We start from the raw sequence: 20,867 nt of genomic DNA, 5'->3' as shown, positions 1-20,867 counted from the left end.
GTATTTGAACTTATTGGAACTTTTTTAGTTTGCTTACGCATTCACACCTCCACCAACGAACTGGACTTTTTACACAAACGGACTGGAGTTGGATTAAAGCAAATAAAACATCCAAAATAAGCAACAGCTTCAATTAAAAACCATTTTTGCTGCTAAATTATTGAATAATCAGAGCTCAACAGCAAATATTATTGCTTTTAATCTGTTATTCAGGTTCTCCAACCATCAGATTGGAGGAAAGTTAATCTTTTCTGTGTTTCAGGAACACTCCTTAAGCAGGAAGAGATTACAGCGCAGGGCATTCTGGGTAAATACAACCAAAACAAACGTGCTAGCCTAGCGCGAGAAACGAGGGGAATATGTTAACCAAAGGGTTTGGTTCCTTTAATTCAGTGTGAAAGGGAACCGCAGCAGCTGAAGGTGTAACAAATGGTTCAGTTTTGATCCCCAATCAGATTAAACTGAAAACTAAGACTTAAAAGATGTAGAAACCAAATAAAGTGTGATTGAACAATTTCTTTGTTCAATGACCAGAATATGGCAACATAAACAACATAAATTAATTGCAGGGAGAAACACACAAATTATTGTGAGATTTTTCTGTCAATAATATCAAAGAGTGGATAATATTAAGGCTATATCTGAAAATAATAAAATATCATAATTTCTATGAAGCCAGTATAAGAAGTGTTCTGGTTGGAGCAACTATATGTTTTATTTTATTTTCAACAGGAAGCATTTATTTTTTTGAAATTACATATTTATCTATACTTCTGCTTTTAATCCACTTCTTCTGGGCATTTCCTCATTATTCTTCCTTCTATCATCGTTATTATTATTATTAATATGAGGTCACTGATTTGAAGAGCAGCAGAAGAGGGCGGCATCATCTTCCTCCCCTCCTCCTCATGTTCAGTGTGTGTGTGTGTGTGTGTGTGTGTGTGTGTGTGTGTGTGTGTGTGTGTGTGTGTGTGTGTGTGTGCGTGTGTGTGTGTGTGTGTGTGTGTGTGCTCTCCCTCACTCCGCTGTTGGACTCTTCTTGCTTCGGACTCTGACTGAAGGCAGAAAATATGAAATAGGATTTTATACAACAAAGTTTTCCAGCTCGGCCATCGGAGCGTCGATGCGAAGCTTCTGCAGAAACTCGCCGGTTTTGTTTCCTCTTTTCTTGGGAAAAAAGGAAATCTGGGAGTCGCGCCATGGTCTGTGTGGAGGATCTGCTCAATCCAGGTCAGTTTTATTAAATAAATCTCATTATAACGGAGCATGAAAAGTCTGGTAAATGTAAATGTGCGATGAAGTCGCATCGAGAGAGACGGAAAATATCTGGAAAATAAACTTTATTTGGTGATATAAACTCTGGATCAGAGAAATATGCGGTGATGCTTTTATTTTTAGGTTTAACAAACTTGAATTTCAACCCTTGATGTGATTTAAATGCATTTTTAATGCAGAACAAAGCCGGATTAGACGTGAAGACTGCAGATAATTATCAGAGTTTACACATGAAACCGTTTTAGTTTTTGTCGCGTCAGTGACTGAAATTTAAAAATTCAGAGGAAAGTGGAATCTCTTGTTTTAATCAATTTGATTATTTTTTTAAACGGAGGCTTTAAAACACCAAAGACAATAAACAGAAATGTGGTATAAAATATGATCATCTTTTACTTTCTTTATTTATTAAAAATAAGAAATAGTGATAAACTCATGGATTATGAATATTGTTTCGCGTTTAAAACAGTTTTAAAACTGTTTATGTTGCTTTCCTTGTCATGAGAACTTTAAAGGAAATATGATGAATTTCCTTTAAAGTTTGAACATTTTCAAGGTGTTGTCTAAAATGTCAAACTGAACAATGAAGGCAGCATAAATTTAAACTGTTTTCACCGGTGACTGGACGGAGGGAGGAGGTTTTTAATGAGCTTTAATTAACTCCGTAGCTGTTTCAGTCACAGATTTTTCTAACTTTTACATAAATTCACACAATTCTCCGGTTTTCACTCTTTTTCTTGAGATTATACCAACTGAACTGGAGCGCATATTAAAGTGTTGTACACTGGAATATCTGTAGCTGAGTTTGAAGTTTTTGTAATGACGGGATCAGATTTGATCGGTTTAGTTATATTTCCGTGTATGAGATGAATCTGTTCAATCTGAGATCGATTATTGAAGCGTTGATCGGCTCTCTGCAGGACCATGACCTCCTCCAGCGGCAGAACCCGCTCTGCTCCTTCTCAAGGCGTCCAAATGACATGAAGGCTTGAAGGTTTGAGGATACAGCACCCCCTGCTGGACTCCGGCTGCAGCTGCAGGCAATGGCCGAGCCCAGTTACTCCGACCTGATCGCCAAACATTACAACTACACCGGCAAGTTCCGCAAGTCGACCCAGCAGGACTCGGGTCTGAAGGCAGACTCGGTGATCTTCATCATCGTCTGCTGCTTCATCATCATGGAGAACATCCTGGTCCTGACCACCATCTGGAGGACCAAGAAGTTCCACAAACCAATGTACTACTTCATCGGGAACCTGGCGTTGTCCGACCTGCTGGCCGGCGTCGTCTACACCGCCAACATCCTGCTGTCCGGCGCCAACACCTACAAGCTGACCCCGACGCAGTGGTTCTTCAGGGAAGGCAGCATGTTCGTGGCGCTGGCGGCCTCCGTCTTCAGCCTGTTGGCCATCGCCATCGAGCGCCACCTCACCATGCTGAAGATGAAGCTGCACAACAACGGGAACACGTTCCGGGTCTTCCTGCTGATCAGCACCGTGTGGATGATCGCGGCGGTGCTGGGCGGACTGCCGGTGGTGGGCTGGAACTGCATCCGGAGCCTGCCGCAGTGCTCCACCGTGCTGCCGTTATACCATAAGACCTACATCCTGTTCTGCACCACCGTCTTCAGCATCATCCTCATGGCCATTGTGGTGCTCTACGCCCGGATCTACGCTCTGGTGCGCACCCGCAGCCGCAAACTAGTCTTCCGCAAAGTCACCAACGGCCGAGGCAGCGGCAGCACCAACAACAAGAGCTCGGAGAAGTCGATGGCGCTCCTGAAGACCGTCATCATCGTCCTGAGCTGCTTCATCGCCTGCTGGGCGCCGCTGTTCGTCCTGCTGCTGCTGGACGTGGCGTGTGAGACCCTGACCTGCCCCATCCTCTACAAGGCCGAGTGGTTCCTGGCGCTCGCCGTCCTGAACTCCGCCATGAACCCGCTCATCTACACGCTGACCAGCAACGAGATGCGCCGGGCCTTCCTCAAGACGCTGCTCTGCTGCACCGCCTGGATCCGGCCCAAACCCAAGTTCACGGGACCGATCATGGGCGCGGAGTTCAGCCGCAGCAAGTCCGATAACTCCTCACATCCCAACAAGGAGGAGGCGGAGTACTCACCCAAGGAGACGACGGTGGTGTCGTCCGGGAACCTCACCTCGTCGTCATAAACACAGAGACGTGGACGGCTCAGACTCATTGGATCGGAACTCTTTGGACTAATGGAGACTCTCCAAACTGATGAAACCCGATTAGTGGAAATCCACTCTGCATGTAGCTCTTAATGTCCGTCCGGCGTAATGTTGGACCCCAGTCCAATGTGAACTGGTGTTGTGAATGAAACAGAACATTTTCCTGAAGAGAAGGCGACGGGATACTGGGAGCACTGGGAGGGAAACGGGTTTTTTCTTTAACCAGACTTTATTCTCACCCTTCTAGACCAACTAGAACTTGAGGCACTTAAATACATTACTGCCAATTATTTAAGAGATTAGTTCCTATAAAATGTCTCTCCTCCACTGCACTTAAAGAAACACCATAATCTGGAGACCTGGGTGTGAAATCCACCATCAGGGCCAGGCTGAGAAAAAAATCTAATTATGAGAATAAAGTTTTACAACAGCAAGTAAAAAAATGAGAATAAATGAATATCACTGAAAAAAAGTTCTACAGCAAGTCAAAAATACTAAAATAATCTAATTTCAAGAAAAAAGTTTGTACGACATAAAGTCATATTATGAGATACAGTCATAACAATCCAAGAAAAAAAAAGTCATAATAATACATAAAAAGTTATATTACAAATCTTACAAAAATAAAGACACAATAATATGAAAATAAATTCATTATATTACAAGAAAAAGTCAGAATATTACCAGAATAAAGTTTGACAAAAAAGTCACATGATCACTTCTGTAAGAATCAGAAAAAATCTGAATAAAACGAGAAACAACAAAGAAAAAAGATACAACAAAAAGTTTTAAGAAAAAAGTCATATGGCAAAAATTCATATTATGAGAATAAAGTCGAAAGAATACAGGAAAAAAGTCTTAATAATATGGGAATAAACTCATTTTACCAGAATTGTTACAATATTTGTAGACTAAAGTAGTAATTTTATAAACTTAATCTTTTAATACATCAGTATCAAAATGTGCCAGTAGCAGAACTTTGAAGAGATTAAATAACTAATTTGAAGAAACAATCACAGAGCAAAATTCAATATTTTTATAGTAATTTTTTTTCTGGTATTTTTGTGTCTTTATTCTGCTAATATTATGACTTTATTCTTGTAATAATAATAGTAATAATGAAAATGACTAATCCTGGCCCCTCTGGCTGTTTCCTGTTTGCTTTTTAATCTCATAAATAGAAGAAATGAATCCAAATATCAACTTTTTAGCCATTTTACACCATTCAAGAACTAACCAGTACAAATAAAAAAAAACAACGTTTTTATTTGTAAAAAATAAATAAATAAAAAAAATCTTAAAATATAAATGAGAAAAAACATTTGTTTTAAACTAAACAATTACTAAGTTTTAAAAAATAATAAAAATTGAGGTTTGAATTGATAATTATTTCTTATTTGTCTGGGTACATTTTAATTTCACAATATTTTTGTAAGTTATCAAATTTTTTATCTTTAAAAATAAAAACACATAGGGTGGAAATTATTAATTGATGTATTTTCTTTTTTAAATTAAATTTATAAATTCAAGTTAACATATTACTTTAATTATTATCACATAATTGGACATTTTCACAGTTTTTTTGGTTATTATTTCACCCAGAAAGCAGTTCTGATAATTATGGAATTTAATTGAACATTTTTGGTGATTAATATGAAGCTTTATTTTTGTGTTATTTGGCCCAGTTATGTTTTCCATTGGTAATAAAAACCCAAACAATAACTAGTAATCATAATGTGTTTTATTCTAGTAAAATAAGCGGCTGAAGGAAAAAAAGCAGTTTTTTGTAGGTTTGAGTGGAAACAATTTGTGCTTGTGATTTCATGTTACTGCAGGTAATTTAGGACATTTTAAGACTTTTTAAAATAGATTTTTAGCCTTTTTGGTTTGAAGATTCAGAAAATTACTTTTTTCTTTGCCGTTTCCGTTTATTTAAAGCAGAAATAAAGAGTTTTGTGGCATTACAGAATCAACATGTGGAACTGAAAAATCACAGATAGAACATGATTTTAAATAATTGGCACAAAATATATGTAACAGAATTTTTTAAATTTCATTTTTGTTTTCTGGATTCCCAGTTTATTTACAGCATGACGACCCAAATTCACGGTTTCACCTGTTATATTCATGTAAAAACTGTTTAGTTTTGTTTTTTGGTAAAAATGGTAGAATCTGTTTGACTGAATGTGTTTTCTACGTTTGGTGTGTTTGTTGTGTTTGTTGTGTTGCTGGTGAACTTAGATTAGTTTTTATTAATTTATACGTGACACTAAAATCTTAAATAAATTCTTAGCGTTCATGTCACAGATCCACAAAATTTCCGTTATGAGCAGAGAGATCACCGAAACAAAGTGAGAACAAAAGGAGAAAAAACAAAATGGAAAAACTTTTTGGCACAAACAGCCTCCCGTAGAGCTGCAGCGTTTTTCTGTCGATAGTCCAGATGTTCCTGCTCTGTTTGACTCCAGATGTTTGATTGATTATTAGAACTTAATAAAAGAAGGAATAAAAACACAGATTTCATCTGAACCAATGAAAATATAAAGGTGTTTCATCAACTCATCCATCCATCCATCCATCCATCCATCCATCCATCCATCCATCCATCCATCCATCCATCCATCCATCCATCCATCCATCCATCCATCCATCCATCCATCCATTCATCCATCCATTCATCCATCCATCCATCCATCCATCCATCCATCCATTCATCCATCCATAATTTCTCATAATTTCATAGACATATATGCTAATTCCTGTCAGTGGTGCAGTTGGGAGCCATACAACACCATTCCTGTCCCCCTTCAGCCGTAGATCCACAGGACAACTGTATGATACGGTTAGCGTGAAGCTACTGGTATTGGTCCATTGATCTGTGGACAGAAAGACGTCACTGAGACATACTAGTGTGCCATGTAGTAGTATGATGCCAAGTAAGGTGTTTGGTTTTAACTACTGAGTTCTGCTTGTCCTTTGCATTACAAGTACATGGAAAAAAACAACAACTTGGTCCCCGTAGAGCAGGGGTCTCAAACTCCAGTCCTGGAGGGCCGCAGTCCTGCAGTTTTTAGATGAGCCACAGGTACAAAACACTGGAATGAAATAACTTAATTACCTCCACCTTGTGTAGATCAGTTCTCCAGAACCTTAATTAATCTATTCAGGTGCTGCAGCAGAGGCACATCTAAAAGTTGCAGGACTGCGGCGCTCGAGGCCTGGAGTTTGAGACCCCTGCAATAGATGCAGGTAATCACTTAAGACGCCAGGAAGAACCTCAGAGGTACCGGGTAAGTACACTATAAATACCAAGAATATTCCCTGAAAGTGACTTGCAGTTACCCAGGAACTACTCCTTGAGTTTTGCACCACGTAAGATCCTTGCAAGTAAACTGAAAATACTCTCTAAGTATCTGATAAGAACCTTGAAAATACAGGTATACTGTAAGGGTTTGTACCAGACCCATTTCTTTCTATAAGTAGTTTAGTTTTATACTCAAGCTGTTGTTTTAGTAATGTTATAACACCTGCGACTAGAGTCCAAACTCAACAAGACCTGATCCACAGAGAACCGCTCAGACAAAGAAACGATTATAATGAAAAGTCAGAATAATAAAATTTGGATTTTCAAATCCAGTGAAAATAATCATGCATCCATTTAACCACTTAACCTAACAGCCAAGGCGGGCACATTTCCACTAATTCACTAACAACGGAGCTCATTTTTAATGTAGCACTTTTGCCAACTTTGAAATCATTTAGCACTCTTACCTTTTCCTAAATTTACTTTTCTACATAGAGTCTAACCCGCCAATTCACTCATCTGTTTGTAAACTTTCAGTTGAATAAAGTTTGACTTCTGTGTTGAAGTTTTGGTTCTGAGCTCTTCAAGTAGTTGGTCTTTAATATTCATGCTCTTATTTTGAAGTGGTAGAAGACCATTCGTGCTCGGTCTGGTTGAAGTGAACTCTGTTGCGGTTTCATGTATATGCGGACTCAGAACTGACCGGATACCGCGGTAAAAGCAGGAAATGGACTGCAGCGCAGGGCATTCTGGGTAAATACAACCAAAACAAACGCGCTAGCGGGAGAAATGACACGTGGTTTTCAGCAAAGACGAAAGAGAAATTCTACAACCACTAAAATCTGACGCTACTCCATTTTTGTTTACATTTTATGGAGTTGAAAATATAAGAAATATCGCAATTTTTTCAAGCCGCGTCTGCCGGACAATCAGGTGGGAAAACGTTGTAAAAATTGTTCACATTTTATTTGCAGATGCTGACTAATGTAAATCTGCTGCTGTGGGTTTTTTCCCAATCACTGTTTCACTTGAATTACCCTTAAACTCCTCAGATTGCGCTCAGGGGGAAGAAATGCTCCGTTTATTGAGGCAAACCTTCTTCAGTGTTCCCTCTCAGTTGTACCTCAAGGCCCTGAATTTGGCCACATTCAGTTTCCAAGGTTTTACTGATACTTCTCACATTTCGTCCCCTAAAGCCAAGCCTCTTTTTCAGGCCTTTTCTTCCACTTTGATCAAATTAAGTTGTTTTAAATGTACCATAAAGTTGGAGATGAGAGAATTCATCGAATGATGCAAGAAGTCCTTCAAGCAAATCATTCATTTAATTCACATGCTTTGCCTCGTTTCTTTGGGGACCCCGAGCTTCTGTTTACAGTGTGGCAAAAGAAAAGTTCAGGAATTTTCATGTTTTGTAGAAAGTTTCTGAGATTCATGTCAAATTTTAGTTTTTTGCGTTGTTCATCTTTGGAAACTCAAAAATTTCAAGATTTTTTTTATAGAAAATTTCCGAGATTAATCTAAAAATTTCTGAGATTTTGGCAGAATTGTACCCGAGAACTCAACAGCCCAAATACGCTGTAGAGATTAAAGTCAGAATGTTTTTTTTATCAGTGGGCTTCATCCTCTTCCATATTCTCGTATCATATTTTATATATTACATTTATATTGATGTTGTCTAAATAAAATAAACTTTTATGTAAAGGATCCGCTAAATTTAAACTTGCCCAAGGGCGCTCATCCTTCTAATTCCGGCCCTGAATGCATCTATAACAACAAAATACAAAATAATAAAATATTTAAAAGTACTTTTGCAGTTTTTACGTAATAAAATCTGAACTTGTACCTAAAAGTATTATTTCAACATTAGTACTTTCACTGAAGTACTCTGCCAAACTCTTAAAGTGCCATCATGACCTCTCTGCAGACAGAGGAACGCTGGGAAATGTAGTTTCTTGAAACCGAACGTATTCGGCTGAGATCAACCACATAACTACATTTCCCACAGTTCCTAGCGCGTTTTCTTCCTCCTCTCCTTCCTTCCTGCAGCCTCGGCCCTTCTCAGCTGAAAAAGGAAGATGAGAAGCCGCCGCTGCAGCCCCGAACAGAACCGACACTGAACCGAACCGGACCTCCAGAGGAATGTCGGCGGAGCGGCTGCTGTCGGAGCGCAGGCCGAGCCCAGCTGCCGAACCCCGGCCCTGAACGCGACGCGACCAGCCTGGAGCAGCGGGGCGGGTGGAGCTGCAGCCCCGCCGGGCCGGACCGAACCGAACCGAGCCGAGGAGAGTTCCTGTCATCCACCGTCCTGCCTGCCGGTGATGCAGAGAAACCTGCGGGACTAAAGAATCGACCGCATCCTGAAACCAGAACCGAACTGAAGCCCGCATTCAGGTGAGACTCCTCCCTGCACACCTGGGCTCAAGCTGGCACCTGGATTCATCCGGGAAAACCACTGGTTCTGGTTCGGTGTCATGTTGGAGCGAATCAAAGCGGCGCCGTCTTAGTAATCAGAAACAGTTCGGACCAGAAGTTCCCGTCCAGTCAGAATGAGGCTCCAATGATTTATTTAAACTTTTCTCCTCCTAAGGGAAAAAAGCACAACAGCCAACTACAGAAATTACTAAAAACCCAAAAATCTGCATTTAATTTTAGGATTTAATGAAACTGCACACAAACATGAACATAAAAACAGATTCATATTTGATTAAATGTCAGTTGTTGGTGATCTAAGGTGAAGAAATTAGAGGAAGAGCTTTTTTCCTGATTGATCTGGCTGTGAATCAACCCCAGAGTATGATGCTGCCACTGGTGCTACCGTTTCTAGGTCTGAAAGGTTTATATCTGTCTTCATTGGGCCCTTAAGGACGTAATTATCGAATTAAAAATGAGTATTTTCAGACATGTATAATGTTTTGTCTTTCCTGTTGAGTAAAATAAAACATTTATAAAGCATTGCTTCTCTTGGTTAAAGTGTAATGCACTTTGACCTTAAAGACGTACTAAACCAGGATTTTTGTGTATCACCACTAAACCCCAAATTGACATTTCACTGTTAGCGACCTGTTCCCCTCCTGGCCTGTGGGGGCGCTGCACCAAGAACGAGTGAAGGAAACGACAGAAAACCTCTGAAGACACTGAGAGTAACTTCCTCTTTTGTGAAATGGAGTGGTGTCAGATTTGAGTGTTTGGAGGATTTCTCTTTAGTCTCAGGCTAAAGACCACGAGTGATTTATCCTGCTAGCGCTAGGCTAGCATGTTTGTTCTGGTTGTATTTACCCAGAATGCCCCTGTTGTTTCTTAAGACCTGCTTTTTGATGGCTCCCGTTTAATCAAGACAATGTTTTCCTGTGCTCTCCACCAGGTGGCGGCATGGAGCGCTCCGGCAGCATCCAGCTGGACATCCCTGACTTCAGCAACTCCGTCCTGTCGCACCTGAACCAGCTGCGCGTCCAGGGCCGCCTCTGCGACATCGTGGTCAACGTCCAGGGCCAGAGCTTCCGCGCGCACAAGGTGGTCCTCGCCGCCAGCTCGCCGTACTTCCGCGACCACATGTCGCTGAGCCAGATGAGCACCGTGTCGCTGACGGTCATCCGCAACCCGTCCGTGTTCGAGCAGCTGCTGACCTTCTGCTACACGGGTCGCCTCTGCCTGCAGCTGGCTGACATCATCAGCTACCTGACCGCCGCCAGCTTCCTGCAGATGCAGCACATCATCGACCGCTGCACCCAGATCCTGGAGGGCATCCACCTGAAGATCAGCCTGGCCGACGTGGACGAGGCGACGCACGACGACGACGCGGCGCCACGGGCGGCCCGGCCCGGCAGGACCATGGAGGCCATGGTGCGTGGCGGCGGCCATCACGGCGGGCTGAGGCTGCTGGGCGCCAGAGGCGGCGCGGAGGTGTGTGAGGTCATCAGCCCGGCGGAGGAGCCACTCAGCCCCCCGCCGACTGTGGAGCACAGCGGGTTGGCGGGACCTGGCGCCACCAGCAGCAGAACCAGCAAGGAGCCGATTCTCCGCATCAACCGGGCCGGCCAGTGGTACATGGAGACGGGCAGCGAGCCGGAGAGGACCGACAGTGCTGAGGAGGGCGGCGGCGTGGACCGCATCAGGATCAAAACGGAGCGCATGGAGGACTGGATTGGAGCCGGAGGGAACCAGGAGGAGGCGGCCGCAGAGGAGGGCGGAGCCACGGTGATGATCGACACGTCGGGCCGCAGCACGCTGATGTCGGCGCCGCTGGGCGGGCTGGGAACCCGCAGCGGACAGGCGTCCTCCAGCTTCAGCGAAACAGACCGGTGAGTCGGAACCACACGATAACGTATCGCGATAACCGATAATGTTGTTTTAAGACGGTTCTCATGTTATATAATAAATAAATTACTAAAATTACTAGTTTCTCTAAAACAAATTAACTTAAATTTTAAAGATTTGAGATAAAAACAATAAAAACATTTGTCATGCAGTGCATGATAAATTGTTTTCTAAACAATAATATTGATTTTATGAGCATTTTCAATTAATTTAATGGTTATAATAATAATGCTAGTAGATCCTCTTAAAAATATTATATTTAATATAAACTTTAATATTAAATATCCAACATAAAAAACAACTTACAATAACAAATTTGGCGATAAATTGTCCCACCAGTTATTGCGATAAACATTAATGTTGTTGTTTTTGAGATCGTTTTGATGTAATTTAAACTAACATAGTGATACAAGTTTGCTGAAAATTAAACTTTTAAATTTAAAATATCCCAAATAAACACCCGGCACAATAACAATGTTTGGCCATAAATTGTTCTGGAAGTTATTGCGATAAATGATAATATCGCAGTTTTTAACTAACTTTAAGTGATATAACGGGATAATAATGTAAAAACAGTTTTTCACAGAATAATAAACTTTAATATTAGATATCAAAATAAAACTTAACTAGGACTGTTAAAATAACAAATTTTGCTGGATGATAAATTGTCTCTGAACTTACAATAAACGATAATATCAACGTTTCAATACCATAATAATGTCAGTTCATCATCTGAAAGACCCCCAGTGGAAATAAAAACCACTGACAACCAATAAATAAATAAAATGGTTTCTGTAAACAAAGTCGTCCTTCAGAAAATGTTAATCAGAATGGAAATTATTGAGGCAATTTTAATTTATCTTGCAATTAATTAATTGTTTACTGTGAAAGACGTGAGTGGAACAATTTTTTTCCTCATTATTAATGAATTATTTACCTAAAACTTTCTCCCATGTCTTGTTCAAAAGTGACTTGTCAGTAAGTTTCGTCTTATTTTTAAGATATTTCCACTAGAAACTCGATGTAAATACTTTTTGTGTATTTTTAGTGTAGGAATCGATTTTTCTGGTGATTAATCTTCTAAACTAATTGCCTCTCTGCAGATTTTTTTTTTTTTGGAATAACCTAGAAAATACAAATAAACAAATAGTTCAATTCCTTTTTTTAATGAGAAAATAAACATTTTAGATCTAATCCCACCAACTACGACTATAATATCAGTTATCGTTTATCATGATAAAATACTCATTTACTAAATAAGTTGACTGTTACATCAGTAATGGATTAATGGTGATTAATGGTGATTAATGGTGATTACTGGTGATTAGTGGTGATTATTGGTGATTAATGGTGATTAATGGTGATTAATGGTGATTGTCCAGGCTCAGTCCCACCGGCAGCGTGGTCGTCCTCACCGAGCGCCAGAGAGCAAAGAGCGAGTCTCCAAGCCGAGCCGACGAACTGCGGCAGCCGAGCTCTCAGGTAAGAATCCCAACATCTGGAACATCAGGCGACATGAGGCGTTTCCGACCAGAACCCACCCAAATCCACCGCAGTCTGAAAACCTGGTTTATTAAAAATACTTTTTTTGTTGAAACTGTCATCATCTGTGAAAAGATTAGTCTCCTCTGCCTTCTAGAAACAGCCAATCAGAGCCTGGAGGCGGGTCTTAGTGCTGTCAATCACTGCTTCTTACTCTCTGCTACACTGCAGCTAGCATAGCCAGTCATAGCTGCTAAGGATAGTTAGCATAGCCACTGTTGATCGTGGATAAACGGTTTTCTTGTAGTGATTAGCACATTTAACATCATATAAACGCTGTTGATTGGCAGCGCTAAGCCCCGCCTTCTGGCTCTGATTTGTTGTTTTTGGTGCTTTTGTTCAGACTGCAGCTCAGGGATTAGATCAATCTGCTCATAGATTATCTATGTCACAACATAATGTCATGACCTGGTGATAGTTTTCATAAATATGTAAAAAATACATATTTATTAAGAAATTTTTACTGCAGCTTTAAATGAAAAAATAACAAAATCTTCTAAATAAACCTGTTTAGGTTCCTAACGAAGCTTCTCAACATGTTTTGTCCAGAACATGTAAAAGGTTCTTAAATACAGAGTTGGGTAGTAACTAGTCACATTTACTCAGTTACATTTACTTTAGTAACTTTTTTTTAAAAAAAATAAAGAAGTTATTTAAAGTGTGTTATTACTGCGTTGTTCTTTTTACTTTTACTTGAGTAAAACAAGTTTTAACCAGAAATCAATCCGACTCAGAGACGCCTGCAGCTTCTGTTAAAGATTCTTATTGGTGGAATAAAATATTCAGAAAAATTTATTTTGCCTGATTTTATTTTTTTACTTATATGAATTATTGTAATTTTGATCCTTAAAATACCAAAATTTCCACTTAACTTTATATTTTGGTCCGTCTGATGATGTAATGATTGATGATTTGATCAGTTACTCAGTATTTGAGTAAACCTTTTATTTTCACTCCAAGTATTTTCTTGTCCGGATACTTTTCACTTTTACTGGAGTAAAAACTTGTTGCAGTGGTTCATCAGTTTTTGGGTTTTCTGCTCTCTGGTTAAACCTAAATGATCTCGTTTAGTTTATTTTAGCTCCTGATCCTGTTTTGTTGCTATTGTGTCAGTCTGATTTGTCTGTGTGTCCGTCAGGGCGAGGAGCACGCCGCCTTCGACATGGGCGGCTACGAGGATTACCTGAGGGAGCAGGTGGGCGACCGCTGGTTCCGCTACAACCCGCGGCTCACCTGCATCTACTGCTGCAAGTCCTTCAACCAGAAGGGCAGCCTGGACCGCCACATGCGGCTGCACATGGGCATCACGCCGTTCGTCTGCCGCATCTGCGGGAAGAAGTACACCCGCAAGGACCAGCTGGAGTACCACATCCGCAAGCACACCGGCAACAAGCCCTTCCACTGCCACGTCTGCGGGAAGAGCTTCCCCTTCCAGGCCATCCTCAACCAACACTTCCGCAAGAACCACCCGGGCTGCGCGCCGCAGGAGGCCCACAGCGCCTCGCCCGAGACCACCACCGCCTCCGTCCCGTCCCGCGGCGGCGGCCCCAGCGACGAGGCCTCGCCCAGCCAGGAGGAACCCGAGGCCGGCGGCGGGAGCAACAGCGGCCATTACGCAGACGGCCCTCAGACCTCGGTTTCCACCACGGGGCCCGACTGACCCGGGCGGAAACGAGGCGCCGGTCCCGTCTGAAGTCAACGCACACCTCAGAGTCCGAAATGAGATTCTTACCGCTTTAAACCGCATCTACCTTCACTAACCAGACAGAACAGATTAAGCTAAAGATGAAGAATCGCCACACACTCCTACAACCTCACACACACGCAGCGCTCAGCGCCGCGCCGCCGTCAACTTTATGTTGCAGGTTTCTGCTTTTTGGATTTCCGGGTTCACAACGCCGCATCACAACTAGCGGTGCACCGATTACCGATTACGGCCGGTTTTGATTTTTATGTCTGAATTTTGCTAAATATCGCCGAGTTAGCAACAGTGGGTCAAACCAGAAGGACTGAAGTTGATTTTTAGACCTTTTTTTGAGGAAATCGGGCCGATTTATCGGTGCAGCTCTCATCCCGACCGTCCGGGGAATCTGGGGGAGAAGGAGGGCTTTGCCAAGATACTCAGTGCCAGTTTTACGGTTCAAATCCTTTTTATTTGCCTTGAGACAATCCGGAGCAGTCAGGTTGATAATAATAATAATAATCATCATCATTGTGCTCTAAGTGCCACAGCGATGACGGTTTCGTTGGGAGAGTTGCATCTCAGCGCCACTGGAGTTTCTGACTTTGTCACATTTCATTTTTTACACTACAAACAAAAAACTGCAGCTCTAACTTCTCTGTCCTCAGTTTCAAAACATTTTGCTCCTTTTACAGTTTTATCCATTTATTTTTGTTACTTACAGGATGGTGGCTTCAAATATTTAAATTATCTTGACTTTCAGATTCACTGATTAAATCTTCATCATCAATAATCAATAGTTGTGATAAAAATAAATCTTTCAGCTCTATTAATGCTGAATTTGTTGGTTTGAATGTTACATCAGTGACAAAGTAAGGCAGGAAAACTAGAGATGCCCGATATTAGCATCAACATCGGTATTGTCCGATGTTAGCTGTTTTATCCGATAAGTAAAACTGAGACGATATAAACAAACAATGTTTATTTTTATCTTGTTGCTGTTTGTTTCTGGAGGGAGTTAGCCATGCTAACAAAAAGCTACTTACGCTAAACCTAATGCGCTATGATGTCTTTAGAACAAATGTTATGTTTATATCTTTTCCTGTCCGTCTTTTGTTTCTTTATGTATCTTATTAAAACTTATTGAGGGGAAAAAAGAGAGAACATGAAGACAGGAAGTGAAACAGTTGCATAAACTATCTTCATCCACTTCAAAATAAAAGCATGAATCTAAACATCTTACTATTCAATAATAAAACTAAAAGTTAACAAACAACCAATAAAATTGGTGCTTTAAAATGGATCCAGAAATATTAATTTAGGTGAAGCTAAGTAGGCTAACCGACTAAAAGTTAGCTAAAAAGCTAAGCTAAAAATTATCTCGGGTCTTAGCGAGTTAGCGGACGTTAGCATTTGAGTAAATATATAATACCGATAAATATCAGTAATCGGCTATAGCAGCAATACTAATATCGGATATCAACATCAGCCAAAACTTATAAATAAAAACGTAAAAGTTTATCTTCTGGAAGATATTTTATTTTAAAATTACAATAACTATTGTTTATAATTATCCTTAAAGAAAATTGACGTCTAACAGAAAGAAAACACGGGAATAAAAGACGCAGCTATGGAAAAAAAACAGCATTAAGCTAAACAATATTTAGTAGAGGATAATTTTAGTGTTTTCCTTTTCTTTAGGGTCTTTATTTGAAGTCATCATCCGCAGAGAAACTCCAGTCGCGCTGGTTTCTTAGTTCAATTGGCTGTGAAATATTTAACCGGATCTTGTTGATGTTTGCTAACTGTGGCGGTGAAACCTTCCAAGTTTCTCATAGATTCAGACTGAACCACCTAGCAGCGGGACAAACTACCGAACAAACTCCCAGTAGGACAGAAACAGTCTCAGATAAGCTACACAGCTGGATAATTACCTCTCATCACTACGCAATACAGCTGCTGCTCACTCAGCACCACCGGGGGGCGCTGTGGTCCGCTCAGATCCCCGTCAGTCTTCTCAGATCGTTTTTATAGACAGGTCTTTGTTTCTCTATCATTACTGTACACCTCTGTGCTTTTGACAATGAAGCTTTTTATTTAAAGGAGGAAATGATCAGAAATCTGTCAGTTAATGACGCATTAAATCTTCTGCACTGAACCTAAAATATAACTGACTGTATAAGTTTAATTTTACCTTAACAATTAATTAAAACACATTTAATAATACAGCATACTGTTATAAATCAACAAGCTATTTATTATGCTTAAGTTGGCCATATATTGCATTTAAACTAGTTTTCTAAATCAATCAATTTTACAAAATACAACTTATCTGGGCCTAGAAAAGAAAAAATGTAGTCCTGAAAATCCATTTAGATTAAAAAAATCTCATTTTTATCACAAGTTGTCTCAATAAATGTAATTAAATGCAATTAATGAATATTAAACAGAAGTTATTTTGATCAGTTAAACTGTAGAATGACTTCAATCCAACATTATTCTGTTTACTGGCTAACGTCTTTAGAATAAGCTACTGGAATATAAATATTCAAAAATAACTTAAAATCAGTTTTTGGGAATTTGAGATATTGATTGGAGTGTTTCAAGTTTGTCACTCAAAAAACACTTTACATTTCATATTTTGCTGGTTCAAAGAGTATCTTTGTTTCTTTGACTTTCTGTTGCTAATTTAGCTAACATAGTTAGCCAGTGCTAATATAGTTAGCTGATGCTATTTCATATTTGCTGTTTCTGGATATTTCCCTTGTAACCTAGAAAAATAAAATGTATCAGAAACAAAACAAAGTAAACAAAGCAAATCAAAAAGTTTAAAAGTAGAGCAAAGAAACTGAAAGCATTGTTCAGCTAGCCGTTACCTCGCTACGTCAGCTAGCTAGTGCTTTGAAAAACAATGGAAAACGACTCCATTGTTAAACGTTTATAAGCCTGATCTTAAATAGATATCAGACGTGATTTCAGTCGATGCGTGGAATCAGGATTATTGTTTTCAGGTGAATCTCTGCTAACCTGAGTGATTTTTAAACAGATGCTAATTAAACGTTGTTTTATCCACCGTGCATTAGATGTACTGCGTCATTAACGGCTGAAGATCTGGGATTAAAACGAATAAACGGAGCTCTACCCTGTCAGACCAGATGGATGTAAAAACCCGGCCGTTTTAAACCTCCAGATGTTGCATGTCAGAGCAACTGGCAACCAAAGGACAGCGGCCATTTTGGTCCTCCGAAACACCCAAACTTCCGCACTAAACGGCAACTAAGAGCCGTGATAGAAAAAGTTTTTTAAAAACAGAACAATAACAAATCTACAGATATTATCAGACAGATGTATTTAAACTACTAAGATGTTGTTTTTTTTGCTTATAAATGTAAATGAGTTTAATCGAGGCGTGTGGGAGGTAGCACATGGATCCGCTGTTACTGTTTTCTACAGGACTGTGAATCTGATTCTCAGTGGACAGTGAAAAACGTTTTTTATGCAAGTGAAGCCAGCGGCTCCGTCCTCACACTGAGCGACTCGAGATTTTCCTCTCGGATCTCACAACCAGAGCCGCCGCCGCCACGCTCACATTCAGGCCTAACCAGGATCTATCAGGTATAAAGACTTCCTTCGTTAGTCTCTCAAACGGACGCTTTCTGTTGGTGTGTTCCCTTTGTAGCAGAGCATTAACGGTTAAACCTCAGTGCAGTTTGCACACTGCAGAAATAAAATATTCATGTACACGCTAGCAGCAGGTAAAAAAATACAAAATAGTAATTTTGTGAGGGACAACTGGATGACAGAAAATACAAAACCAGGGCTGGGCAATATGAGAAAATATAGTTAAACCACAAGACCTCTGTAGGTGGACTGCAGCCACTTTTAATACAGACTTTTATGGAAATGTAGTGATTTTAATAGATTTTGACTTTGTGTTTGTTACAAATGAAGACACTTTATTGTGTGATATTACTAACATTACAATTTCATAATTTTCACCGTAAAGTGACCAGTTGGAGCTGGTGTGTCATTTAAAAAGAGATTTCTAAATGAAACTGAACATTTTTATACATTAAATCCAACATTTCATTCATCTTTATGATGTGCATCAAAAAAGTGCTTTTAATCTCTGTAAAAAAAAAAACACAATCTGGTTAACTGCTTCTCAGTTTTTACTTTTACTTTCCTCCAAGCGTCATAAAAAACCAACATGAATCTAATCTGGTCACATTTGGAAGAGACTTCATACTCAGAAGCTGCCAAAATGCTTACAGCTAGTTAACATTATTGTCCAAAATTAGACTGAAGCAGAGTGAAATTTACCTACATTTTATTTCAAATGAATTTTGTTCCTTTGTAAAATCTGAAAATATAGCAACAATTGGCATTACCTAACACTTTGGTTTAGGTAACTATGCAAATCTAAACGCTTCAGATGTTTAATAATTTGAAACCACTAAAACCCAGTCAATGAACCAGTCTAATTTATAATTAGTGGTAAAACCTTTCTAGATATTTGCAAAGCACATTAAAGTAATACGAAATAAAAACAAAACAAAAACTAAACATTTTATAGCACTAGCTATAAAAGTTAAAGCTAATTTGGTATTTGCCTAGGTAAGTTTTAGACTCTAATAGTTGTGTTTTTGTGTAAAATATAAGTTTTAAATATACAATTACCTAGCTTCTAAAAACAATAAATGACAGAGTAGCTGCAGATGCCATAAGACAACCAGAACCGGTCTGAACCGGTTCCAACTGGCTCAGTTTGTCCAAATGGCCTTGCTGCTGATTTTCATGTTGTATTCTTAGACTGATCTCATTATTTAAAACTTCAAACTGCAACATAAATGGATTATTAAATTATAAATACATATGTAAAAAAATTAAAATCTACAAATATTTATGAATAATAACTTGAGAGTTATTAAAACTATGAACAGAAAAAGGAATAAAATAACGCTACGGTAAGTTCAAACCTTTCTTTGTAAGATTTAGGGGTTTTTAAAATTTATTTTTTAATCCTTCAATTAAAAACTTCCTATGTTATAAATATTATTAACATAATATAATATCCCTGTAACCGAATACCTCACTTACTCGTCGTCTAAATGGTTGTTTGAGATGCTAACCCGTTGTTAGCTTGTTAGCTTCTAGCGAGCTAAAGTTAATGGGTGTGAAGATTTTAAATTTAGAGAAATGTGCTATGTTTATTTAAAGCTTTATTAGTTGTTGATTTCCTGTAAAATGAAGTTGTATTAATTGTGGCTCAGACATCTTGTGTTTTTAAAATATATTTTAAAAATACCATATATAAAAAGTAAATGTTGCCCAGCTAGCAACACAAAGACATTAACCCAGTTTGTCTTCCTGAAACTTCAGGAACAAACATTTAAGTTTAGGAAAGTTTAGGATGTGTTTTTGCATAAAGTCTTGATTTATTTTAAAGGTGCAGTTTTAAAAAATGCCACGATAAGCCTTTTAATTTTTCCTTTTTAGTTGTTTTTGGTTTGGCTGAGGTCTCTTCATTTATCAACACGTTGTTTTAAGCCAGTTAGTCGGAAACGAACCGGATTGGTTCTGGTTCTGTTAAAGGAATCCAGAGGGAAAAGTCGGATCCACGTTTTTATTTTTTGCTGTGAATTTTTTCTTTCCCTTCCGTTTTAATTTTTATCATCTCCCAACAAAATAAATCCCAAACAAACGACTGCTAAATTTTAACGAGTCATTGCGAAGTGACGATCTTCCTGCCTCCGATCTTCGTAAAGTCCGACGTTTCCCTCTGAGTTTTTTCGCCTTATTTTATTTTTTACTCTCTAAATATTTTCATGTTCAAACTGTGAAAAACAGCCAAACCTCATCACCTACACCATCACCTGGGCTCCATTTAGGTTTTTTTTTTTTTTTGGTAAAACTGCTTTTCTACAACATGCCAAACTTTGTTTTCTTGTTTCTTTAGCTTAAGTCTGAAACTACTTGCTTTTTAACATTTTTTACTGTGTGAATTTAATGTTTAGTATGAATAATATACAGTAACTTTGACCACAATATGCCTAATTATAAATCAAATCATTTAAACATTATCACTTAATGAGATTACTCCTTACTGTTGATTCCTCAAAGTATATCCTAATATATTGAAGCAGAAAATGAAATTTAGTGAATGAACTTTTAATATTGTACTTTTTGTTTGTTTTTTAAGGAGGTACCTGACGAGCTCTTAATAGATAAACCTGAAAGGTTTTATGTGAAGCTCTTATGTTGCATGTGTCTGTTGCTAAATCATGTGGGAAACAGGGGTGGGAGGGGGGTTGTGTGTGAAGGCCAAAGGTCGATTAGTTTAAGTAAAAAAATAAAATGTGAAGAAGCTTCTTTCACGATGACCACTAGATCACTCACAGGTTGTTTCTCCTCCAGAGGAAATAAAGCACTTTAAGTGTAAAGCTGCAGTGACTCTCCTTTTCCTTTCTTCATATTTGAGCTGTTAGCATGTCCGACTGTTAAACAGCTGCCTTAAGTCAGAGGCCTACTCAGTCGCTGGAAGACTGACTGCTACTGGAGATCC

The 20,867-nt window shown here is 39.2% G+C and overlaps 2 protein-coding genes across 3 annotated transcripts; both read left to right on the top strand.

Moving 5' to 3' along the window:
• Positions 1 to 1,011: 1,011 nt before the first annotated feature.
• s1pr1 (sphingosine-1-phosphate receptor 1) lies at positions 1,012 to 5,979 on the top strand. Its single transcript, XM_044129279.1, has 2 exons — positions 1,012 to 1,230; positions 2,193 to 5,979. Exon 2 carries the CDS (start codon positions 2,316 to 2,318, stop codon positions 3,438 to 3,440), a length of 1,125 nt encoding a protein of 374 aa, XP_043985214.1. The 5' UTR covers positions 1,012 to 1,230; positions 2,193 to 2,315; the 3' UTR covers positions 3,441 to 5,979.
• Positions 5,980 to 7,475: 1,496 nt separating this feature from the next.
• Positions 7,476 to 20,751, top strand: zbtb37 (zinc finger and BTB domain containing 37). 2 transcript variants are annotated; one of them, XM_044129276.1, is made up of 5 exons: positions 7,476 to 7,518; positions 8,812 to 9,156; positions 10,127 to 11,063; positions 12,462 to 12,561; positions 13,760 to 20,751. In XM_044129276.1, exons 3-5 carry the CDS (start codon positions 10,135 to 10,137, stop codon positions 14,279 to 14,281), a joined length of 1,551 nt encoding a protein of 516 aa, XP_043985211.1. In that variant the 5' UTR covers positions 7,476 to 7,518; positions 8,812 to 9,156; positions 10,127 to 10,134; the 3' UTR covers positions 14,282 to 20,751. The 2 variants fall into 2 exon arrangements, with proteins under 2 accessions (XP_043985211.1, XP_043985210.1); XM_044129275.1 differs by lacking the exon at positions 7,476 to 7,518 and adding an exon at positions 7,679 to 7,698.
• Positions 20,752 to 20,867: the final 116 nt, after the last annotated feature.

The sequence above is a fragment of the Gambusia affinis genome, linkage group LG10 (assembly GCF_019740435.1).
Source record: "Gambusia affinis linkage group LG10, SWU_Gaff_1.0, whole genome shotgun sequence".
Taxonomy (NCBI): Eukaryota; Metazoa; Chordata; class Actinopteri; order Cyprinodontiformes; family Poeciliidae; genus Gambusia; species Gambusia affinis.
The sequence above is the reverse complement of the archived record's forward strand: the minus strand, read 5'-3'. Positions and strand labels throughout refer to the sequence as shown.

Coding starts and splice junctions, on each gene's coding strand:
- zbtb37 (XM_044129276.1), top strand. CDS start 10,135: ATGGAGCGCTCCGGCAGCATCCAGCTGGACATCCCTGACTTCAGCAAC. Junction 11,064..12,461: donor AGCTTCAGCGAAACAGACCG/GTGAGTCGGAAC, acceptor GTGATTGTCCAG/GCTCAGTCCCACCGGCAGCG. Junction 12,562..13,759: donor TGCGGCAGCCGAGCTCTCAG/GTAAGAATCCCA, acceptor TGTGTCCGTCAG/GGCGAGGAGCACGCCGCCTT.
- s1pr1 (XM_044129279.1), top strand. CDS start 2,316: ATGGCCGAGCCCAGTTACTCCGACCTGATCGCCAAACATTACAACTAC.